We start from the raw sequence: 21,687 nt of genomic DNA, 5'->3' as shown, positions 1-21,687 counted from the left end.
AAATGATCCCGTCCCCAGAAGGATCAGCAACGTGCTGTACTCCCTCTGCTCAATGCTTCTCCTTCCTGAGGGTGACAGAGCCTCTCAGAAATGCCTCACTCAGAATGGCTCTTTCTACTGACTGACTCTAGTTAGCACAGAACAAGGAGATGTAAGAGAGGGAATGTGTTGGAGTATACTGTGTGTATTGATGTGTGAGAGAGAGATTGTGTTATTGATTGTAATGACGTGTGTTAGTGTACTGTATATGTATGTGAATGGTGTGAAAGCGTGTACAGTATGTGTGTTCAGTATGTTTGTGTACAGTATGTGCGTGTTCAGTATGTTTGTGTACAGTATGTGTGTGGATATGGATGTATATATGCGGTGTGTGAGTATAATAGCTTTAGCTGAACTGACCACATGAGAGTGTATGTTGAGCAGGTGTCTACGTGGCAATGAGACCGTGTGTGTGTCTGTGTGTGTGTGTCTGTGTGTGTGCGTGCGTTTGTCTGCATGTGTGTGTCTGTGTGTGTGTGTGTGCGTGCGTGTATGCGAGTGTGTACATGCGTGTGGGTGTCTGTGTGCGTGTGTGCGTGCGCTGGCACGCAGTAGACAGACTTGAGAGCAGAGCTGCAGATAGGATGAGAGAAGCACGAGGAGCGGCTATGTGCTCTGCAGAAGCAGAGAGAGAGAGATGCCTTTGACAAGGGTACAGCTACAACACAGAGTGGCAGTGGTATAGCATCACACTGCTGTGTAGCCACCCAACAGCTCCACATCCCTCCTCTGTGACACAGCCCTACACCATGGCTTCATAGCACTGGTTATAGCCATAAGCATAGTGGGACAGCTAACAGCCATAGCTCAATAGCATAACTCAGTGCCATGATAGCGCAATGGGTCGGCTAAAGTGCCGTATAGCTTTTCAGCGGAAAACAGCTTGTTGTCATTGTCGAAGCGCATGGATGCGATGCAGCAGTGTAACCCTTTACCTATTTCAACGGCACAACTCGACAGGGCTGCGCACCACTGCAGTAAAATCTTAGGGAACATCGATCTGCCCTTCTGCACAATGTCTGTCTCTTTTACCCAGACCAGGCCAGCGGCGCTGCTGCTGTTGCCTCCTCTCTCTGGGGCTTTGGGAGAAACAAAGGGAAATACAAACAGAAAGGTAAACAGCAGCCTTGGGGTTGTTATTAAAGTTATTAGGGTTGCTTAAGGCACTCTATTGAGAGTTAGGGATATAGGATGGAGAAAAGGTATGACATCAAGGCAACTAAAGTAATTGAAGGTATGAATGAGGAAGAAGTCTGAGTCAGTAGTACTACATGTACTGTAGCATGGTGGGTGCGGAGGACAAGAGGGACATAGAATCCATAGATTCAGGTAAGGGCCTCTTCTTGGTTACAGAATATCAGTTGTTATTGACCAATAATGTCTGCAATGCTTCACAATACATGACAACAGGGTTGTTAGTGTAACATGTATCCCTCTCTTTGCTGCCCTCTCTCTTCTCTCCATACACTGATGAAAAATATCTGAAGTTTAGCAACCTACGGTTTCCATGGTAAAATCCTCTTGGCAAATCAGTAATGAAGGAGACACCATAGAGATCAAGAGGCTTGTCCAGACGAGTTTCAGAAGAAAGTTCTTTGTTTCTGGCCATTTTGAGCCTGAAATCGAACCCACAAATGCTGATGCTCCAGATACTCAACTAGTCTAAAGAAGACCAGCTTTATTGCTTCTTTAATCAGAACAACACATTTCAGCTGTGCTAACATAATTGTAAAAGGGTTTTCTAATGATCAATTAGCCTTTTAAAATGATAAACTTCGATTAGCTAACACAACGTGCCATTGGAACACAGGAGTGATGGTTTCTGATAATGGGCCTATGTACGCCTATGTAGATATTCCGTTAAAAGCCAGCCGTTTCCAACTACAATAGTCATTTACAACATTAACAATGTCTACACTGTATTTCTGATCAATTAAGGTTATTTTAATGGACAAAAAATGTGCTTTTCTTTCAAAAACAAGGACATTTCTAAGTGACCCCAAACGTTTGAACGGTAGTGTCCATACACAGAAGTATGATGGTCAAATGATGCGGTCTGTCACCATACTGCAAGTATTTTAATTTTTTAATTTTAAGGGGTGGATCAGCTTAATATTGAGCAAGTCTTACCATATGCAAGTATATATGATCTATAAAACCGAGAGCGACAACATCAGCTTTAATATAACAGTTGGAGTGAAAAAGATAAAAGGATAGGCTAGAGAAAGAAAGATAGAAGGGATGAAAAAATAACATGAAGTTGAAGTCTAGATGTGAAGAGTAGCAGAAGAGAGATGGTTGGATTGTGGGACAGAGCATGAGACACACAACGCAGCAGTCACATGACCAGCAGGGTTATCGTAACTATTCTCCAGGTCGTTGCTGTAAATGAGAATGTGTTCTCTGTCAATTTACCTGGTAAATTATTTTCATCCTATGAACTTGGAGGATACATTATACAGTATTACATTATCTATTTACCAGGAAGAAATGTAAAATGCAGTTTTGTTCAAATATGATTTCATGTTTTTGTTTTGAGAGCATTATACGATCCTGCTATTTGTTGATTAGAGTCAAGAGCAAGCTAACAGTGCTTCTATCATTGTGTACTGTGCATACATTAATGTTAATTAATGTTAGATGATCTTCAATGATGTTTAAAGAGCAATAATGTCCGTTTCTGTGCATAAGAATGCAGTCTTACCTTGCTGCTGTCGTATCTGTGTGCAAAGATATCTCTATGTGAGTGGTGTGTATGTGTGGCTGTTCCACCCTCCTGCTGTGTCACAGTAACACCATCCCTACCATGATGCATGCTGGTGGAAGCATCATGCTATTGGTATGCTTTTCAGCGACAGGGACTGGGAGACAGGTAAGGATAGAGGGAACAATGAATGGGGCCAAATACAGGCAAATCATTGATGAAAACCAGCTTCAGAGTGCAACAAAAACTTAGACTGGGGCGAAGATTTACATTCCAACAGTAAAAATGACCCCAGAGCATACAGCCAAAGCAATGCTGGAATGACTTCAGAACAAGAATGTGAAAGTCCTTGAGTGGCACAGCCAAAGCCCAGACTTGAATCCAATTACAAATCTGTGGAAAGACTTGAAGATTGCTGCTCACTGCAGCGTCCCATCTAACTTAACAGCTGCTTGAGAATATCTGCAAGGAAGAATGGGAGAAAATCCCCAAATCCAGATGTGCAAATCTGAAACAGTCATACCTAAGACGACTCAAAGCTGTAATCGGATCCAAAGCTGTATCTACAAGGTATTGACTCAGGGGTTTGAATAGTTATGTAAATTAGATATTTCTGAGTTTCATTTTCAATAAATTTGCTAACATTTCTAAAAGCATGTTTTCACTTTGTCATTATGTGTAGACATGTGAGAGAGAAAAAAATGATTGAATTCAGGTTGTAACACAACAAAATGTGGAATAAGTCAAGGGGTATGAATACTTTCTGAAGGCACTGTAAATGTGTGAGTGGGTAGGAGAAAGTGTCTCTGAGGAGAGGGAGGGGTGGTCTTTTGGCCTGTGACAGGCTAGATGCCGTGTGTTCTGCTGTGTCTGTTGCTGAAGAGGCACAAAGTGATACTTTGTTTCTTAGCCAGATCAGCCAGTGCAGGGTGAGAACAAAGTGGCATTCATCATTTCAACTGGCTGACGCACGCACACACAGCCAATCATTGTGAATTAACTGTAAATGTGTGTGTAACTGTATCTGTACCCATTATAGTCGGCATGCTTCATAATGTTATTGCAGTCTCTCATAGAACTTCTCTAATGTCAAGAGACCTGCCTTGCAGTCTTGAGAAATTCAGAGCCTTTGTGGACTCCTTCACTGAGAATATGCTGGTGGAATCATTATGTTGTCAAAGGGTTCTAACAGTAACATGATATTTCATAGAATTATAAAATTCTGAGCGGGCTAGAACTCATTAGATCTAAAGAGATGTCACAGGATGATCATAGACTGACAATGCTTTATTGGACTTAACACCAAATTCCATTATAGGGTAAAGCTATACGAGTTCCATCGAGTAATATGTTTTTATTGTAATCTGAGATCATTTACAGTAACCTCAACAGATAACAAATAATCTTATTTAGCTACAAGTCATCCATAATCATTTCACAGTTGTAACGGTCTCCTCCAGCATCATAATGGGGTTGGAACGGTGTCGTGTTACAGGAGGGAATTGGCAGTAGTATCACACTACAGCCTCATAGGGGTATACAGTACAGTAGTAATGATGGGGCTTTACCAGCCTGGAGGCTGGCTGACATTACAAAAGTATAACACATCATAGACTCACTGCTCTCTGACTGGCTTAATTCATAGAAACTCCCACAAAACACAGAAGGGGAATGAGAGGAGAATAAGTCTAAATCATTCAACATTACATGAGCTGGGAGGTTTACAGGCCAAGATCAACAGCCTGCAGCGATGATTCTCAGTCATACAGTTGCAGCCTTTTTTTCTTATATCGTAAGGCATTAATTCATTCAGGGATCATAAGTGTGGCTTTTAATTTGAACGCAAATGTGTAATTATTGGAATTCCTCCAGTATGATTGGCCTGTCCGATGATGCATTATGATAAGCTGGTCCAATTCAGGAATGTCCTGATGGATTTAAGTCTGTGGTACTACAGGGATTTTGTCGTGTTTGAATAGTGTGATTGGATCAGATGCCATTGCAAGAGGCTCATGGATCATACTTCATAGGAAGGGCTCAGATCCACTTATGGAAGAGGGAGCCAGTACTGAATGTATATATATTTAAACAACTCCATAGAGTAGTTTGTAGGCAATGCTGGGAAAACAGGATTCATGTCAATTCATTCAGAGAATTCCCTAAAGGATGCTCTCTATGACTGCTATTTTAGGTTGAACCAAATCGGTCAAAATGTAATATTATAGTTTTATTTAACTAAGCAAATTCTTATTTACAATGACAGCCTACCCCAGTAGGCCAATTTTGCACCGCCCTATGGGACTCCCAATCACGGCCAGATGTGATACAGCCTGGATTTGAACCAGAGACTGTAGTGACACCTCTTGCTTTGAGATGCAGTGCCTTAGACCGCAGCACCACTCGGGAGTCCAAAACTTACAGCACAGAGGGCCAGATAACAATTAGGATAGACCTGGGAAGGAATCAAGTGATGTAATTACACTGTGTGCCACAGAGATATCATTTTCTGACATACCCTCAATATGCTATTTTTTCTAATTTCCATTTGTATTTTCGTACAGTATATCAATAACACTATTTGCTACATGTAGCCTGCCTCACCATAGATGCCAAGGGTTACAGACCCAAATGTATAAATAAACAACATAGCAATACTATATGTCTTTGACAAATTATGTTTCTGTCTAGCAAGAGACGACTTGACTGTACAATCTGAGAAACAACAAGCACTTTGGTCAAAGGCAGAGGACCTTACACCTTCGCAAGGTAGTTACTGGAACTTTGGTTTTCCTTGATATTTGCTTTAAAGCAGTATCCAAATCCATAGGATGTAGTGATCACCAAAAAAAACAAAGTTCCAAAGACTGGGCCTAATATAGTGTATAAGAGGTCATACAAGAAGTTCTGTAGTGATTCATATGTTGATGATGTAAAGAATATTTGCTGGTCTGTGGTGTGTAATGAGGAGCAACCAGACGCTGCACTTGACGCATTTATGAAACTACTTATTCCAGCTACTAATAAGCATGCACCCATTAAGAAAATGACTGTAAAAACTGTTAAATCCCCTTGGATTGATGAGGAATTTAAAAATTGTATGGTTGAGAGGGATGAGGCAAAAGGAATGGCAAAAAAGTCTGGCAGCCCAACTGATTGGCAAACATACTGCAAATTAAGAAATCATGTGACTAAGCTAAATAAAAATTAAAATAAACTACACTATGAATCAAAAATAAATTATACAAAGAATTATAGTAAAATGCTTTGGGGCCAACTTGGCTCCTTTATTTATTGAATCAGATGGCTCATTCATCACAAAGCCCACTGATATTGCAAACTACTTTAATGACTTTTTAATTGGCAAGATAAGCAAACTTAGGGATGACATGCCAGCAACAAACGCTGACACTACATATCCAAGTATATCGGACCAAATTATGAAAGACAAGAATTGTACTTTTGAATTCTGTAAAGTCAGTGTGGAAGAGGTGAAAAAATTGTTGTTGTCTATCAACAATGACCATCTAGATAGAAAATGACTGAGGATAATAGCAGACGATATTGCCAAACCTATTTGCCACATCTTCAATTTAAGCCTACTAGGGAGCGTGTGCTCTCAGGCCTGGAGGGAAGCTAAAGTCATTCCGCTACCCAAGAATAGTAAAGCCCCCTTTACTGGCTCAAATAGCCGACCAATCAGCCTGTTACCAACCCTTAGTAAACTTCTGGGAAAAAAATGTGTTTGACCAGATACAATGCTATTTTACAGTAAACAAATCGAAAACCGATTTTCAGCATGCTTATAGGAAAGGACACTCAACAAGCACAGACTTACACAAATTACTGATGATTGGCTGAGAGAAATTGATGATAAAATGATTGGGGGTGCTATCTTGTTAGACTTCAGTGCAGCTTTTGACATTATTGATCATAGTCTGCTGCTGGAAAAACGTATTTGTTATAGCTTTACACCCTGTGCTACAATGTGGATAAAGAGTTACTTGTCTAACAGAACACAGAGGGTGTTCTTTAATGGAAGCCTATCAAATATAATCCATTTAGAATCAGGAATTCCCCAGGGTAGCTGTTTAGAACCCTTGCTCTTTTCAATTTTTACTAACTTTCATGCCACTCACTTTTAGTAAAGCCAGAGTGTCTATCTATGGGGATAACTCAACACTACACTCGTCAATTACTACAGCGACTGAAATGACTGCAACACTTAACAAAGAGCTGCAGTTAGTTTCAGAGTGGGTGGCAAGGAATAAGTTAGCCCTAAATATTTATAAAACTAAACGCATTGTATTTGGAACAGAACACTCACTAAACCCTAAAGTTCAACTAAATCTTGTAAGAAATAATGTGGAAATTGAGCAAGATGAGATGACTAAACTGCTTAAGTAACTCTAGATTGTTGACTGTCATGGTCAAGACATATTGATGCAGTAGTAGTTAAGATGGGGAGAAGTCTGTCTATAATAAAGCGATGCTCTGCCTTCTTAACAACACTACCAACCAGGCAAGTCGTACAGGCCCTAGTTTTGTCGCACCTTGACTACTGTTCAGTCGTGTGGTCAGGTGCCACAAAAAAGGACTTAGGAAAATTGTATGGATGTACACAAAGAGCTAATATTAATAATATGCATGTCAATCTCTCCTGGCTCAAAGTGGAGGAGAGATTGACTTCATCACTACTTTTATTAATGAGAGGTATTGACATGTTGAATGCACCGAGTTGTCTGTCTAAACAACTGGCACACAGCTCGGACACCCATGCATACCCCACAAGACATGCCACAAGAGGTCTCTTCACAGTCCCCAGAACAGACTATGGGAGGCACACAGTACTACATAGAGCCATGACTACATGGAACTCTATTCCACATTAAGTAACTGACGCAAGCAGTAAAATTGGATTTAAAAACAAATAAAAAAAACACCTTATGGAACAGGGGGGACTGTGAAGCAACACAAACATTAGCACAAACACATGCATACACACACACACACACACACACACGCACTATACATACACATGAATTTAGCACTGTAGATATGTGGTAGTGGTGGAGTAGGGGCCTGACGGCACATAGTCTGTTGTGAAATCTGTGAATGTATTATAATGTTTTAAAATTGTATAAACTGCCTTAATTTTGCTGGACCCCAGGAAGAGTAGCTGCTGGGGATCCATAATAAATACAAATACAATTTATCAACTACCTACCCAACCATCCATCCAAGCAGGGATATAATTATTCTTGCCAAAGCACTTTGGTCTTATTTAAGACATGGACCTAGGCACTCTAAGGTCATTTAGGGTTCGATGTACACTACCGTTCAAATGTTTGGGGTCACTTAGAAATGTCTTGGTTTTTGAAAGAAAAGCACATTTTTTGTCCATTAAAATAACATTAAATTGATCAAAAATATAGAGTAAACAATGTTAATGTTGTAAATGACTCTTGTAGCTGGAAACGGCTGATTTTTAATGGAATATCTACATAGGCGTGCAGAGACCCATTATCAGCAACCATCACTCCTGTGTTCCAATGCCACATTGTGTTAGCTAATCCAAGTTTATAATTTTAAAAGGGTAATTGACCATTAGAAAACCCTTTTGCAATTATGTTAGCACAGCTGAAAACTGTTGTTCTGATTAAAGAAGCACTAAACCTGGCCTTTAGACTAGTTGAGTATCTGGAGCGTCAGCACTTGTCAGTTCGATTACAGGCTCAAAATTGCCAGAAACAAATGACTTTCTTCTGAAACTCATCAGTCTATACTTGTTCTGAGAAATGATGGCTATTCCATGCAAGAAATTGCCAAGAAACTGAAGATCTTTCACAACCGTGTGTACTACTCCCTTCACAGAACAGCGCAAACTGGTTCTAACCAGAATAGAAAGAGTGGGAAGCCCAGTTGCACAACTGAGCAAGAGGACAAGTACATTAGATGTCTAGTTTGAGAAACAGACGCCTCACAAGTCCTCAACTAGCAGCTTCATTAAATAATACCCGCAAAACACCAGTCTCAACGTCAACAGTGAAGAGGCAACTCCGGGATGCTGGCCTTCTAGGCAGAGTTGCAAAGAAAAATACATATCTCAGACTGGCCAATAAAAAGAAAAGATTAAGATGGGCAAAATAACACAGACACTGGACAGAGGAACTCTGCCTAGAAGGACAACATTAATTTCTCAGAGCAAGAATAGACAAACAAGTCTCAGAAGAAAGTTATTTGTTTCTGGCCATTTTGAGCCTGTAATCGAACCCATAAGTACTGATGCTCCAGATACTCAACTAGTATAAAGAAGGCCAGATGTATTGCTTCTTCAATCAGCACAACGGTTTTCAGCTGTGCTAACGTGATTGCAAAAGGGTTTTCTAATGATCAATTAGCCTTTTAAAATTATAAACTTGGATTAGCTAACACAACGTGCCATTGGAACATAGGAGTGATGATTGCTGATAATGGACCTCTGTAGACCTAAAGTTGAAGTCGGAAGTTTACATACACCTTAGTCAAATACATTTAAACTCAGTTTTTCACAATTCCTGACATTTAATCCTAGTAAAAATTGCCTGTTTTAGGTCAGTTAGGATCACCACTTTATTTTAAGAATGTGAAATGTCAGAATAATAGTAGAGCGAATTAGTTATTTCAGCTTTAATATCTTTCATCACATTCCCAGTGGGTCAGAAGTTTACATACACTCAATTAGTATTTGGTAGCATTGCCTTTAAATTGTTTAACTTGGGTCAAACGTTTCAGGTAGCCTTCCACAACCTTCCCACAATAAGCTGGGTGAATTTTGGCCCATTCCTCCTGACAGAGCTGGTGTAACTGGGTCAGGTTTGTAGGCCTCCTTGCTCACACACGCTTTTTCAGTTCTGCCCACACATTTTCTATAGGATTGAGGTCAGGGCTTTGTGATGGCCACTCCAATACCTTGACTTCGTTGTCCTTTGGAAGTATGCTTTTGGGATCATTATCCATTTGGAAGACCCATTTGCGACCAAGCTTAAAACTTCCTGACTAATGTCTTGAGATGTTGCTTCAATATATCCACATAACTTTCCATCCTCATGATGCCATCTATTTTGTGAAGTGCACCAGTCCCTCCTGCACCAAAGCACCACAACATGATGCTGCCACCCCCGTGCTTCACGGTTGGGATAATGTTTTTCAGCTTGCAAGCCTCCCCTTTTTCCTCCAAACATAACAATGGTCATTATGGCCAAAGAGTTCTATTTTTGTTTCATCAGATCAGAGGACATTTCTCCAAAAAGTATGATCTTTGTCCCCATGTGCAGTTGCAAACCGTAGTCTGGCTTTTTATGGCGGTTTTGGAGCAGTAGCTTCTTCCTTGCTGAGTGGCATTTCAGGTTATGTCGATATAGGACTTGTTTAACTGTGGATATAGATACTTTTGTAACTGTTTCCTCCAGCGTCTTCACAAGGTCCTTTGCTGTTGTTCTGGGATTGATTTGCACTTTTCGCACCAAAGTACATTCATCTCGAGGAGACAGAACGTGTCTCGTTCCTGAGAGGTATGATGGCTGTGTGGTCCCATGGTGTTTATACTGTGCGTACTATTGTTTGTACAGATGAACGTGGTACCTTCAGGCGTTTGGAAATTGCTCTCAAGGATGAACCAAACTTGTGGAGGTCTACAATTGTTTTTCTGAGGTCTTGGTTGATTTCTTTTGATTTTCCCATGATGTCAAGCAAAGAGGCACTGAGTTTGAAGGTAGGCCTTAAAATTGATCCACAAATACACCTCCAATTGACTCAAATTATGTCAGTTGGCCTATCAGAAGCTCCTAAAGCCATGACATAATTTTCTGGAATTTTCCAAGCTGTTTAAAGGCACAGTCAATTTAGTGTATGAAATAATCTGTCTGTAAACAATTGTTCGAAAAATTACTTGTGTCATGCACAAAGTAGATGTCCTAACCGACTTGCCAAAGCGATAGTTTGTTAACAAGAACTTTGTGGAGTAGTTGAGAAACGTGTTTTAATGAATCCAACCTAAGTGTTTGTAAACTTCTGACTTCAACTGTATGTAGACATTCCATAAAAAAACAGCCGTTTCCAGCTACAATAGTAATTTACAACATTAACATTAACAATGTCTACACTGCATTTCTGATAAATTGTATGTTATTTTAATGCACATTTTTTTTTTGCTTTTATTTAAAAAACAAGGACATTTCTAAGTGACCCCAAACTTTTGAAAGGTAGTATATGTGCTATGAGATATGAAACTCTCTCAGAGGCCTAATGTCAACATGCTCCCCTCCCTGGCTTGGAGACATAAACATGGCTGGCCATTTAAAATTCTGTTTTTCTACAGGCTACATCACACATAAAGGTATGGGGCCTTACTGGATCATCATATTGCTTACTCTGCAATGTGTAAGCTAATGAGTTACTCAAAATAAGCCAACCATAACTGATAGGAACACAACTCGGCATCACCCAACCGAGATACAGTGTATTTACTGCAGATAACAGCTCTGAATGTCAATTTCTTGCTAAATTCAATTATTCATGTTCTCTATATTAAGATCAAAGGGAAAATGGCAATTTATAACGGTACATGCTGCATTGAAGAAATCGAGGCCAAAACCATTCGCTGAAACTCAACAAACCTGCGTTTATGCGCCTTCCGTGTTACAAGGTTTGAGACAATGATTTCTGTTTTTAGACATTCCATCTGATATCTGGGGATACGAGTAGAAACAATATTGCGTGAAAAGCATAATGCCATCTCTCTGGTCCATGACACAATAGGATATGGCACAGCACAGGTAGCCTACAAAGAGATGCAGGGATATAACATAAGGGTTTATAATATAACGTAGGAGCTGCAATCCTGGTTATACATTGATATAAAAAGGCTGTCTTAAGCATATGGAGATCAAAGCATCTGTCGTTTATTTCATATTTTATCACAAATATGCCTTCTGTAAATTGAGACAGTAGCCAACATAAACGAAAGCTGTAGGGTGAACGTGTTCCAATTACAATATAAAATAATATAATGAAAATGCCAAATAGCCAATGATCTCCACAATTCGAGCCATGCCAAATATATTTACGCATTTATAATCAAATGAAACGACACTGTCCTTTTCCAGTGCACACACATCTCTGAAGATGGAGCAATCGTCAGCAGGTCAATGAAAATGAAAGGCTGTGACAAGGTCAGCAGCTTATTGAAAATAAAGACACCATTTATGACTAAGAAAATATGCAAGAGTAAAGGACAAGCTCCCACCACCTTATAAGTGATCTTGTTTGCCCGCAAATCGGTCTTGAAGTTGCCCACCGCGCCTTGTATCTCCCATCCACAGCTCTTCGACGCTCTTTGTGTTACTGATGCTGCGGGTGCTCGCACCGACACGCACGCACGGCAAAGCGCACAGACAATCGAACAGAAACCTGCAAGCACATGAGGCGGGAGGGTGGGGCTGGCGGAGGCTGTGCTTGGCACAAAAATCACCTAACGCCCACAACCGATCTCCGCTGCGATGCGGCTCATCTGTTGGTCGAAAATGGTTGCCTGTATATAGCATATCTTCACACAAATAGCTTTGGCTATTGATCTTGTATAGGCCTAATGTATGAATAGGCCTAGTATTTTATTCGGAGTGGAGGTGCTTGTTTGTCTCAGTCTGTCACGGTGCAGTGGCTATCATATTTCTGTCTTGTATAATTAGTATTGCACCAATCAAAATGTCTCTTCCGTCAGCAGCTGTGCAATGGATCTCAAAATATTATGAAAAAAATGATATGTGAAGAATGTGGCTTTCTCAATTAATTTATGAGGCATAACGTATTCACATCGTTATTGTTCTCTGATCAAGACTGGCATGACTGACTTCTTTGTACTGTGCATCTTGAGCCAACCCTGGCAAAAGGAACCAGATGAATTACTATTTTTACTTGCAATGGGAGTGGGTGCTTTAATAATTCCTAAAGCATAAATAGGCAACCTTTTATCAGATCAATGTGCAAAAATGCTGCTGGAAGGGCATTCATAAACTTATGCAGTCAGAAACTGAAAACAGCTGCTTGCAGCTGTAGGTAGGCTGGTCTTCCAGTAGGAGTCGGTATAGGATAAATTATTTATATATACACAAGTCCTTCTCTTCCTCTGTCAGCTCCCAGACTCAGGGATAATATCAATACATTTCCTTGATTCCTCATGTCCTCTCTCCTTGCCTTCTTCTCAAAACCCATTGGGTGAGAAGGTCAGAGGGCCCTCCCTCTGTGACAGGTAGCCACGGCCTGTTCTCCCTGCTTCCATCACTCAGACCTGGACAGTACAGGAGTGTCATGGCAAAAACTGTCAGACTGGCTAATAGCTTCTATCCCCAGGCCATCAAGCTGCTGAATAGCCACTAGGCAGCTATCTGCTCCCCCTTTCTCCCTCCTGCCCCCGTGACTTCCTACCCCCCAACAAACATTTACCCTGCCCACACCCCACAATGGACATTGTTACATTTGTAAATGTATATATTATTATAATTTGCATTATTGCCTCATGACTTCACACTTCACTCCCAGGCTGCTCCCCCTATGGGCATTCTACACCCCCAACAGACACTTCCCCTGCCCCCACCCCCCAATGGACATTTATCATTGCTACAGTTGTAAATGTGTATATTATTTTTTAAATGATTATTTTCTCATTCATTTATCTTTTTTTGTACCCTGCGTACGCTGTGCATGTGACTAATAAACAAATCGAAATAAAATCAAATTGTTTTCGTCACTTGCTTTGGTAACAGGAGTAGACTAACAGTGAAATGTTTACTTTCAGGCCTTCCCAACAATGCAGAGGAAAAAAAGATAAATCATTTTAAAGAATAACATGAGGAATAAATACAAAATGAGTAACAATAACTTGGCTATATACACGGAGTACCAGTACTGAGTCGATTTGCAGGGGTACGAGGTAATTGAGGTACAGTGCCTTGCGAAAGTGTTCGGCCCCCTTGAACTTTGCAACCTTTTGCCACATTTCAGGCTTCAAACATAAAGATATAAAACTGTATTTTTTTGTGAAGAATCAACAACAAGTGGGACACAATCATGAAGTGGAACGACATTTATTGGATATTTCAAACTTTTTTAACAAATCAAAAACTGAAAAATTGGACGTGCAAAATTATTCAGCCCCCTTAAGTTAATACTTTGTAGCGCCACCTTTTGCTGCGATTACAGCTGTAAGTCGCTTGGGGTATGTCTCTATCAGTTTTGCACATCGAGAGACTGACATTTTTTCCCATTCCTCCTTGCAAAACAGCTCGAGCTCAGTGAGGTTGGATGGAGAGCATTTGTGAACAGCAGTTTTCAGTTCTTTCCACAGATTCTCGATTGGATTCAGGTCTGGACTTTGACTTGGCCATTCTAACACCTGGATATGTTTATTTTTGAACCATTCCATTGTAGATTTTGCTTTATGTTTTGGATCATTGTCTTGTTGGAAGACAAATCTCCATCCCAGTCTCAGGTCTTTTGCAGACTCCATCAGGTTTTCTTCCAGAATGGTCCTGTATTTGGCTCCATCCATCTTCCCATCAATTTTAACCATCTTCCCTGTCCCTGCTGAAGAAAAGCAGGCCCAAACCATGGTGCTGCCACCACCATGTTTGACAGTGGGGATGGTGTGTTCAGCTGTGTTCAGCTGTGTTGCTTTTACGCCAAACATAACGTTTTGCATTGTTGCCAAAAAGTTCCATTTTGGTTTCATCTGACCAGAGCACCTTCTTCCACATGTTTGGTGTGTCTCCCAGGTGGCTTGTGGCAAACTTTAAATTACACTTTTTATGGATATCTTTAAGAAATGGCTTTCTTCTTGCCACTCTTCCATAAAGGCCCGATTTGTGCAATATACGACTGATTGTTGTCCTATGGACAGAGTCTCCCACCTCAGCTGTAGATCTCTGCAGTTCATCCAGAGTGATCATGGGCCTCTTGGCTGCATCTCTGATCAGTCTTCTCCTTGTATGAGCTGAAAGTTTAGAGGGACGGCCAGGTCTTGGTAGATTTGCATTGGTCTGATACTCCTTCCATTTCAATATTATCGCTTGCACAGTGCTCCTTGGGATGTTTAAAGCTTGGGAAATCTTTTTGTATCCAAATCCGGCTTTAAACTTCTTCACAACAGTATCTCGGACCTGCCTGGTGTGTTCCTTGTTCTTCATGATGCTCTCTGCGCTTTTAACGGACCTCTGAGACTATCACAGTGCAGGTGCATTTATACGGAGACTTGATTACACACAGGTGGATTGTATTTATCCTCATTAGTCATTTAGGTCAACATTGGATCATTCAGAGATCCTCACTGAACTTCTGGAGAGAGTTTGCTGCACTGAAAGTAAAGGGGCTGAATAATTTTGCACGCCCAATTTTTCAGTTTTTGATTTGTTAAAAAAGTTTGAAATATCCAATAAATGTCGTTCCACTTCATGATTGTGTCCCACTTGTTGTTGATTCTTCACAAACAAATACAGTTGTATATCTTTATGTTTGAAGCCTGAAATGTGGCAAAAGGTCGCAAAGTTCAAGGGGGCCGAATACTTTCGCAAGGCACTGTATATATAACAAAGAAAATAAATTAAACGGTGGCAACCATTCAAATCACATTTTATTGGTCACATACACACGGTTAGCAGATGTTAATGCGAGTGTAGCGAAATACTTGTGCTTCTAGTTCTGACCGTGCAGTAATATCTAACATCTAACTGGGGCGGCAGGGTAGCCTAGTGGTTAGAGTGTTGGACTAGTAACCGAAAGGTTGCAAGTTTAAATCCCCGAGCTGACAAGGTACAAATCTGTCATTCTCCCCCTGAACAGGCACTGTTCCTGGTAGGCCGTCATTGAAAATAAGAATTTATTCTTAACTGACTTGCCTAGTTAAATAAAGATTTGAAAAATAATCTAACCATTTCACAACAACTACCTTAGTTGTTTACACAAGTGTAAATTAATGAATAAGAATATGTACATATAAATATATGGATGAACAATGGCCAAATGGCATAGGCAAGATGCAGTAGATGCTATAGAGTACAGTATATACATATGATATGGGTATGTAAACATTATAAAGTGGCATTGTTTAAAGTGACTAGTGATACATTTACATTCATCCAATTTTAAAATATTAATGTGGCTAGAGATTTGAGTCAGTATGTTGGCAGCAGCCACTCAATGTTAGTGATGACTATTTAACAGTCTAATGGCCTTGAGATATAAGTTGTTTTTCAGTCTCTCGGTCCCAGCTTTGATGCACCTGTACTGACCTCGCCTTCTGGATGATAGCGGGGTGAACAGGCAGTGGCTCGGGTGGTTGTCCTTGATGATCTTTTTGGCCTTCCTGTGACATCGGGTGGTGTAGGAGGAGTTGTTTAGTTTGTCTGGGAGCAAGACATTGGGGTCCGCGACGGGGCTGGTTTTCTTTTTGTTGTCCGTGATTGACTGTAGACCCTGCCACATACCTCATGTCTGAGCCGTTGAATTGCGACTCTACTTTGTCTCTATGCTGACGCTTAGCTTGTTTGATTGCCTTGCGGGGGGAATAGCTACACTGTTTGTATTCGTCATGTTTCCGGTCGCCTTGCCCTGATTAAAAGCAGTGTTTCACGCTTTCAGTTTTGCGCGAATGCTGCCATTAATCCACGGTTTCTTGTTGAGGAAGGTTTAATTAGTCGCCGTGGGTACAACATCACCGATGCACTTGCTAACAAACTCGCTCACCGAATCAGGGTATACATCAATGTTGTTGTCCAACGCTATCCGGAACATATCCCAGTCCACGCGATCAGATTGGTCGGACCAGTGTTGAACAGACCTGAGCACGGGCGTTTCCTGTTTTACTTTCTGTCTATAGGCTGGGAGCAATAAAATAGTAATGGTCAGATTTGCCGAAAGGAGGGCGAGGGAGGGCTTTGTATGCATCGCGGAAGTTAGAGTAACAATGATCCAGAATTTTGCCTGCCCGGGTCGCACATTCGATATGCTGATAAAATTTAGGGAGCCTTGTTTTCAGATTTGCCTTGTTAAAATCCCCAGCTACAATAAATGCAGCCTCAGGATATGTGGTTTCCAGTTTACATAAGAGTCCAATGAAGTTCTTTCAGGGCCGTTGATGTGTCTGCTTGGGGTGTGATATACACGACTGTGATTATGATCGAAGAGAATTCTCATGGTAGATAATGTGGTCAGCATTTGATTGTAAGGAATTCTAGGTCCGGTGAACAAAAGGACTTGAGTTCCTGTATGTTGTTATGATCACACCACGTCTCGTTAATCATAAGGCATACACCCCCGCCCTTCTTCTTACCAGAGAGATGTTTGTTTCTGTCGGCGCGATGCGTGACTAAACCAGGTGGCTGTACCGACTCTGATAACATATCCCGAGTGAGCCATGTTTCCGTGAAACAGAGAATTCAGATGAATATAGGGGAAATACTGTCACTGATTCGAATACCCTATTAGGTGAGAGAAAATAAACAGTTGATGTGCCCTCGAGCAAGGAACTTACCCCTAATTGAGCCAGTAAGTCACACTGGATCAGAGCGCATGCTAAATTACGAAAATGTTAATGTGAGAGAGGAAGCGAGGAATCAAAGAAATACCATTGAGTCACCCCCATTGGGACGATATTTAGTCCACAACTACAACTCCTACAATCCCCTCTGATTGACGCTTTCGTATTTTTGGTTGTCGTGGCCTACTGCAGTCAGAAGTTATGGTACGTGGTAGTTCAAACTTTTTTCTCCTCATAGAAACAAAACAATAACATAGGCTACCCAACAGATATCATTCAGCGACCGATGAGACCTCCAGTGAAAGCAGGATTTCGGAATGAAAAGCTCTGGAGAGGCCAGGAGCGGGTTCGTGATAAACTTCAGACGAACAGTGAACTCTGGCTCTTTGCGCTTGATCCGCTGTCGGTGCTGACGTTCGCTGTCATCGTGGCGTCTGGGGGGCTTCTGTTCATGATAGAGAAAGGAATGCTGAATAGTATGGAGACACCTCCACATCGGAGAAGCAGCAAGGTCATACTACCTCAGACAAGCTCGTCATCCTGATCCATCTGTGGACGCAGAATCTCAGGTAAACGGAAGACTTTTAAAACCATTACGATTTCCAGCAGTAGCCCACTTGAGGTACTCCCGTTACTTCTATTTTAAATTGTCTACTTTACTAATTTCTCATAATCAGCTGTATTTTTCATCATTCTATAAACATTTAGGATATTCTTGGTTGGTCATTTTTAACATACTTCCATGTCGCCTTAATCAACAAACTACATCATACCTAAAAACACTTGGATTCTAAACATAAAAATGTTAGCATGAACAGACTGTCACATGGAATGTACATCACGATTATCAGCCGAAGAGACTTCTTCTTCGATGAGGTTTACTGGCGGTTGGCATACAATAAATGTTGCATTACCGCCACCTACTAGACCGGAGTACAACTCCCTTATACATTGTTTGAAAAAATAAACCTAGCATCTAACACTACACTCACAAAAAAATAAAAAATAATACCACCCTACACCACTATTTAAATATATTTAGTCCTACCTCAGTTCAACAACCTGAAAGGATGGGACACCACCACTTAACACACCCTGCAACTCGCACACTCAAAAACCTCTGCAGCTGTCACCACAACTTCAATTTTCTGCCACTTGCATTCCATCCCTGCAGTACAGTTGATAACCATTACTATAAATGCTAAAAATCCTACTGAAATCCTACTCACTTATTGGCCTATCCCTCTGTACTGGTATATATCTACTACTCACACCACTCCTCTCAGGATCCCTCCCCCTTGACCCATCTTTCTCTACTTTCTTCACTGCCTCAACATATGACAACTTCTGCACTACTCTAACCCTGGAAACCTCAACTTGCCTCTCTTGCACGGGACATTTCTGATCCCCAGCCCCATGGGCACCCCTACAATTAACACATACCACTACTTTCCCCAATGCAACACATTCCTTTGTCTCATTCCATTCTGAACACTTCTCACACCTAGGAACATCCCTCCTACACACTGTTGCCACATGCCCATAAACTTGACATCTAACAGTGTATTGTATTCGGCACAAAAGCTTGTATAGGATAAATTATATATCATGACATCACTTTGCTGGGCAAAGAATCAACATCAAAACTCAAAAGAACAGGCAACTCTTCTGTTTCACCACTCACGCCACCCTGTTTGCGTCGCACCACTGCCAAAGAGACGATTCCAACTAACTTTCTTAACTAGCTAACCTTGCTTTTAAAATAACAAAAAGCTGTGGCGTGCCGTTTTGTTTGAAAAATAGTAGGCGAAAAAGACCACCAAATTAAGTTTGATCAACTGCCCAAGTACCAAGTTAGACGAACCTCATGATTTCAGGCTATTACTCCTCGATGCACTTCATTACCGGTAAATCGCCAGTACTTGTTTGTATCTAACTAGCAATGTGTATTGCATAAAGCTTGCTAGTTAGCTTGTAGTAAGGACAAGTGAGCTATATCCATCCAAATAACAGCTATACTATTCTTCTGCACGTGGAGATTTATGGAAATCTGGAGATTCCACCAAGTAGGTGTAGATAATTAACTATTTGGTAGGATTTTCTCCCCAGCTGGTCTCCGGCAAGTTGAAAGGACATAGGCAAGCCAACAATAATACATTTTTCTAAATAGCCCTTGACCGTTCAATTTGCAAAGACTGCAAGTAGTTAGGCAACTTATCAAAGACTAGCGAATTAGATCTAGATTGACTGGCTAGCGAGAGAAGTTAGCTAACTGGGGGGAAAAACTAGGGGTAAACAAACAGTGACGTAAGTATGATACGACAGTTTTACTGTTAGTGTCAGCAGGTCGGGTAACAAATTAGTGGCAGAACAAGTATCATGCAAATCATTTGTTGTTGTGACAGCCACGTATGTTAACACGTGAGGCTGCTGAAAACATTTATTGAAACGACAAAAGAAAGTGTCAGTTTGCTTAGGATGCCAGCAAAAGTTAGGCTAATTACAATGGAGAAATAGGAGTACCCTACGCGGGGTCAAGTTAAGCCACGCCTCGCCATGTATCTATAGTAGAATATAGGTGCAATTTCTACATTTGGTTGTGCATCCTCAGTTTCTGTTATGTCAGTCACTCAATTAGATGAGTTGCCTAGTTAAATAAAAAGTCAGCAAACACATTTTTAGATTGGTCTTACCAGCTATCTAAACTTGTAGTAATCATGGTCAAATTACCTCACTCCATTGATTTTGTTAATCAGTCTCACTCAGATATCATATTCAAAACTGCAAACATTTCTCTCCGCTCCATGGCAAAATGTTTAGAATTGCAGCAAACTTTCATTAAACCTGCAACATTTTCTCTGTGCCCCATGGCAAGATGTGTAGAATTGGGCTATTGCCGGGTGTGATGATTCGGAAGCAGGTGCAACATTTTAATAAAACCAAGAACATGACACTAACATAAGGCAGTACGCCAATACACAAGAACAATACCAACTAGTGAGTGAACATGGGAGAGTGACCTATAAAGGGGAGGAAATGAAGGTAATGGAGTCCAGGTGTGAATCATAATGATTCACAGGTGCGCGTAATGATGACTGCCAGGTGTGCGTAATGATGAATCTCAGGACCGGTGGTTAGTACTCTGGTCATGTCATACGCCGGAGGGGAGGAGCAGGAGCAGACGTGACACCGGCTGACTGCATGTGTGGATACGCAGACCCATGAGCCACTGTTGCCCCTCATGAGTTCAGATTTGTTGCGGCTCCCACCCCATCAAAGTTGCCCCTCCCTGGGCTATATCATGAAAATGTCATGATGCATTTGCTACATTGTTTACATTTTGTTAGTTGTCCACTCTTTGATGGAATGCATATCATAACATGTTGTGTAGGTATTATATTGACGTGAGTGATATTGTATTATACATGCATTATTATTTTGTGTAACTCTTACATAATAATAGTTATATGTCAAAACATTTTAATCTCCCCAATCAGATTCTCCAGGAGATCCGTAACCGCACCATATGTGGTCAGAAGAATATGCCTCACAGTGTGAGGTCCCTGACCCCCTGCAGAGGAAAACCCTGCTGCAGCACGTCCTGGTGAACGACGAGCACTGCTTCCTCTGCTGCTACGTCCCCAAGGTGGCCTGCTCCAACTGGAAGAGGGTTCTGAAGGTCCTGAGTGGGACTCTGGAGAACGTGGACGTCAGCATCAAGATGGACCACAAGAGTGACCTGCTATTCCTGTCCTCCCTGAAGCCCGAGGAGATCCGCTACAGGCTAAAACACTACTTCAAGTTCATGTTTGTGCGGGAGCCCATGGAGCGCCTGCTCTCCGCCTACAAGTTTGGGGAGATCAAGGCCTACCAGGAGAAGTACGATGCTGAGATCATCAGGCGCTACAAAAAGTGCCATTCCAAGGATACAGCAGTGGCTGGGGATGATGTGACGTTTTCAGAGTTTGTGCGCTATCTGCTGGACGAAGATGTGGAGCACAAGAACGAGCACTGGATGCCCATCTACAACCTGTGCCAGCCATGTGCCGTGTCCTATGACTTCATTGGCTCCTATGAGCATCTGGAGAATGATGCTGGCTATATGATACAGCGTATTGGTGCACCTCCACACATCCACTTCCCTGAGAGACAGATGTGGTACAAGCCTGTCACCACGGAGATGCTGCACTATAACCTGTGCAGTCTGCCACTGAAGCTCCTCAGGGAACTCCTACCCAAGTACATTCTAGACTTTTTCCTGTTTACTTACCCCCTCCTCAACACCACCACTGAATACTGCAGACATTAACTGCAAGATTGAATCTTATAACTGGAAATTATGTGTATACAGTATCTTGTTACACATTTGCCATATCTT

At 41.3% G+C, this 21,687-nt stretch overlaps 1 protein-coding gene and 1 pseudogene across 2 annotated transcripts in view; one reads left to right on the top strand and one right to left on the bottom strand.

The window, feature by feature from the left end:
* Window positions 1-12,317, bottom strand: part of LOC110523005 (capping protein inhibiting regulator of actin dynamics) — a 37,386-nt gene extending 25,069 nt beyond the window's left edge. The window contains exon 1 of one of the 2 annotated variants that reach the window (XM_090236014.1): window positions 12,030-12,317. Coding sequence is in view for 1 of the 2 variants with exons in the window: in XM_090236017.1 (XP_090092143.1) it covers window positions 975-1,035 (61 nt within the window). In the remaining variant the exon portion in view is untranslated. Of the gene's footprint in view, window positions 1-974; window positions 1,051-12,029 lie in introns of those variants that run through there. The other variant, XM_090236017.1, reaches the window with a different exon arrangement.
* Window positions 11,935-21,687, top strand: LOC110523004 (carbohydrate sulfotransferase 14-like; annotated as a pseudogene).

This window comes from Oncorhynchus mykiss, chromosome 5 (assembly GCF_057628025.1).
Source record: "Oncorhynchus mykiss isolate SJ-2025 chromosome 5, ASM5762802v1, whole genome shotgun sequence".
Taxonomy (NCBI): Eukaryota; Metazoa; Chordata; class Actinopteri; order Salmoniformes; family Salmonidae; genus Oncorhynchus; species Oncorhynchus mykiss.
The sequence above is the reverse complement of the archived record's forward strand: the minus strand, read 5'-3'. Positions and strand labels throughout refer to the sequence as shown.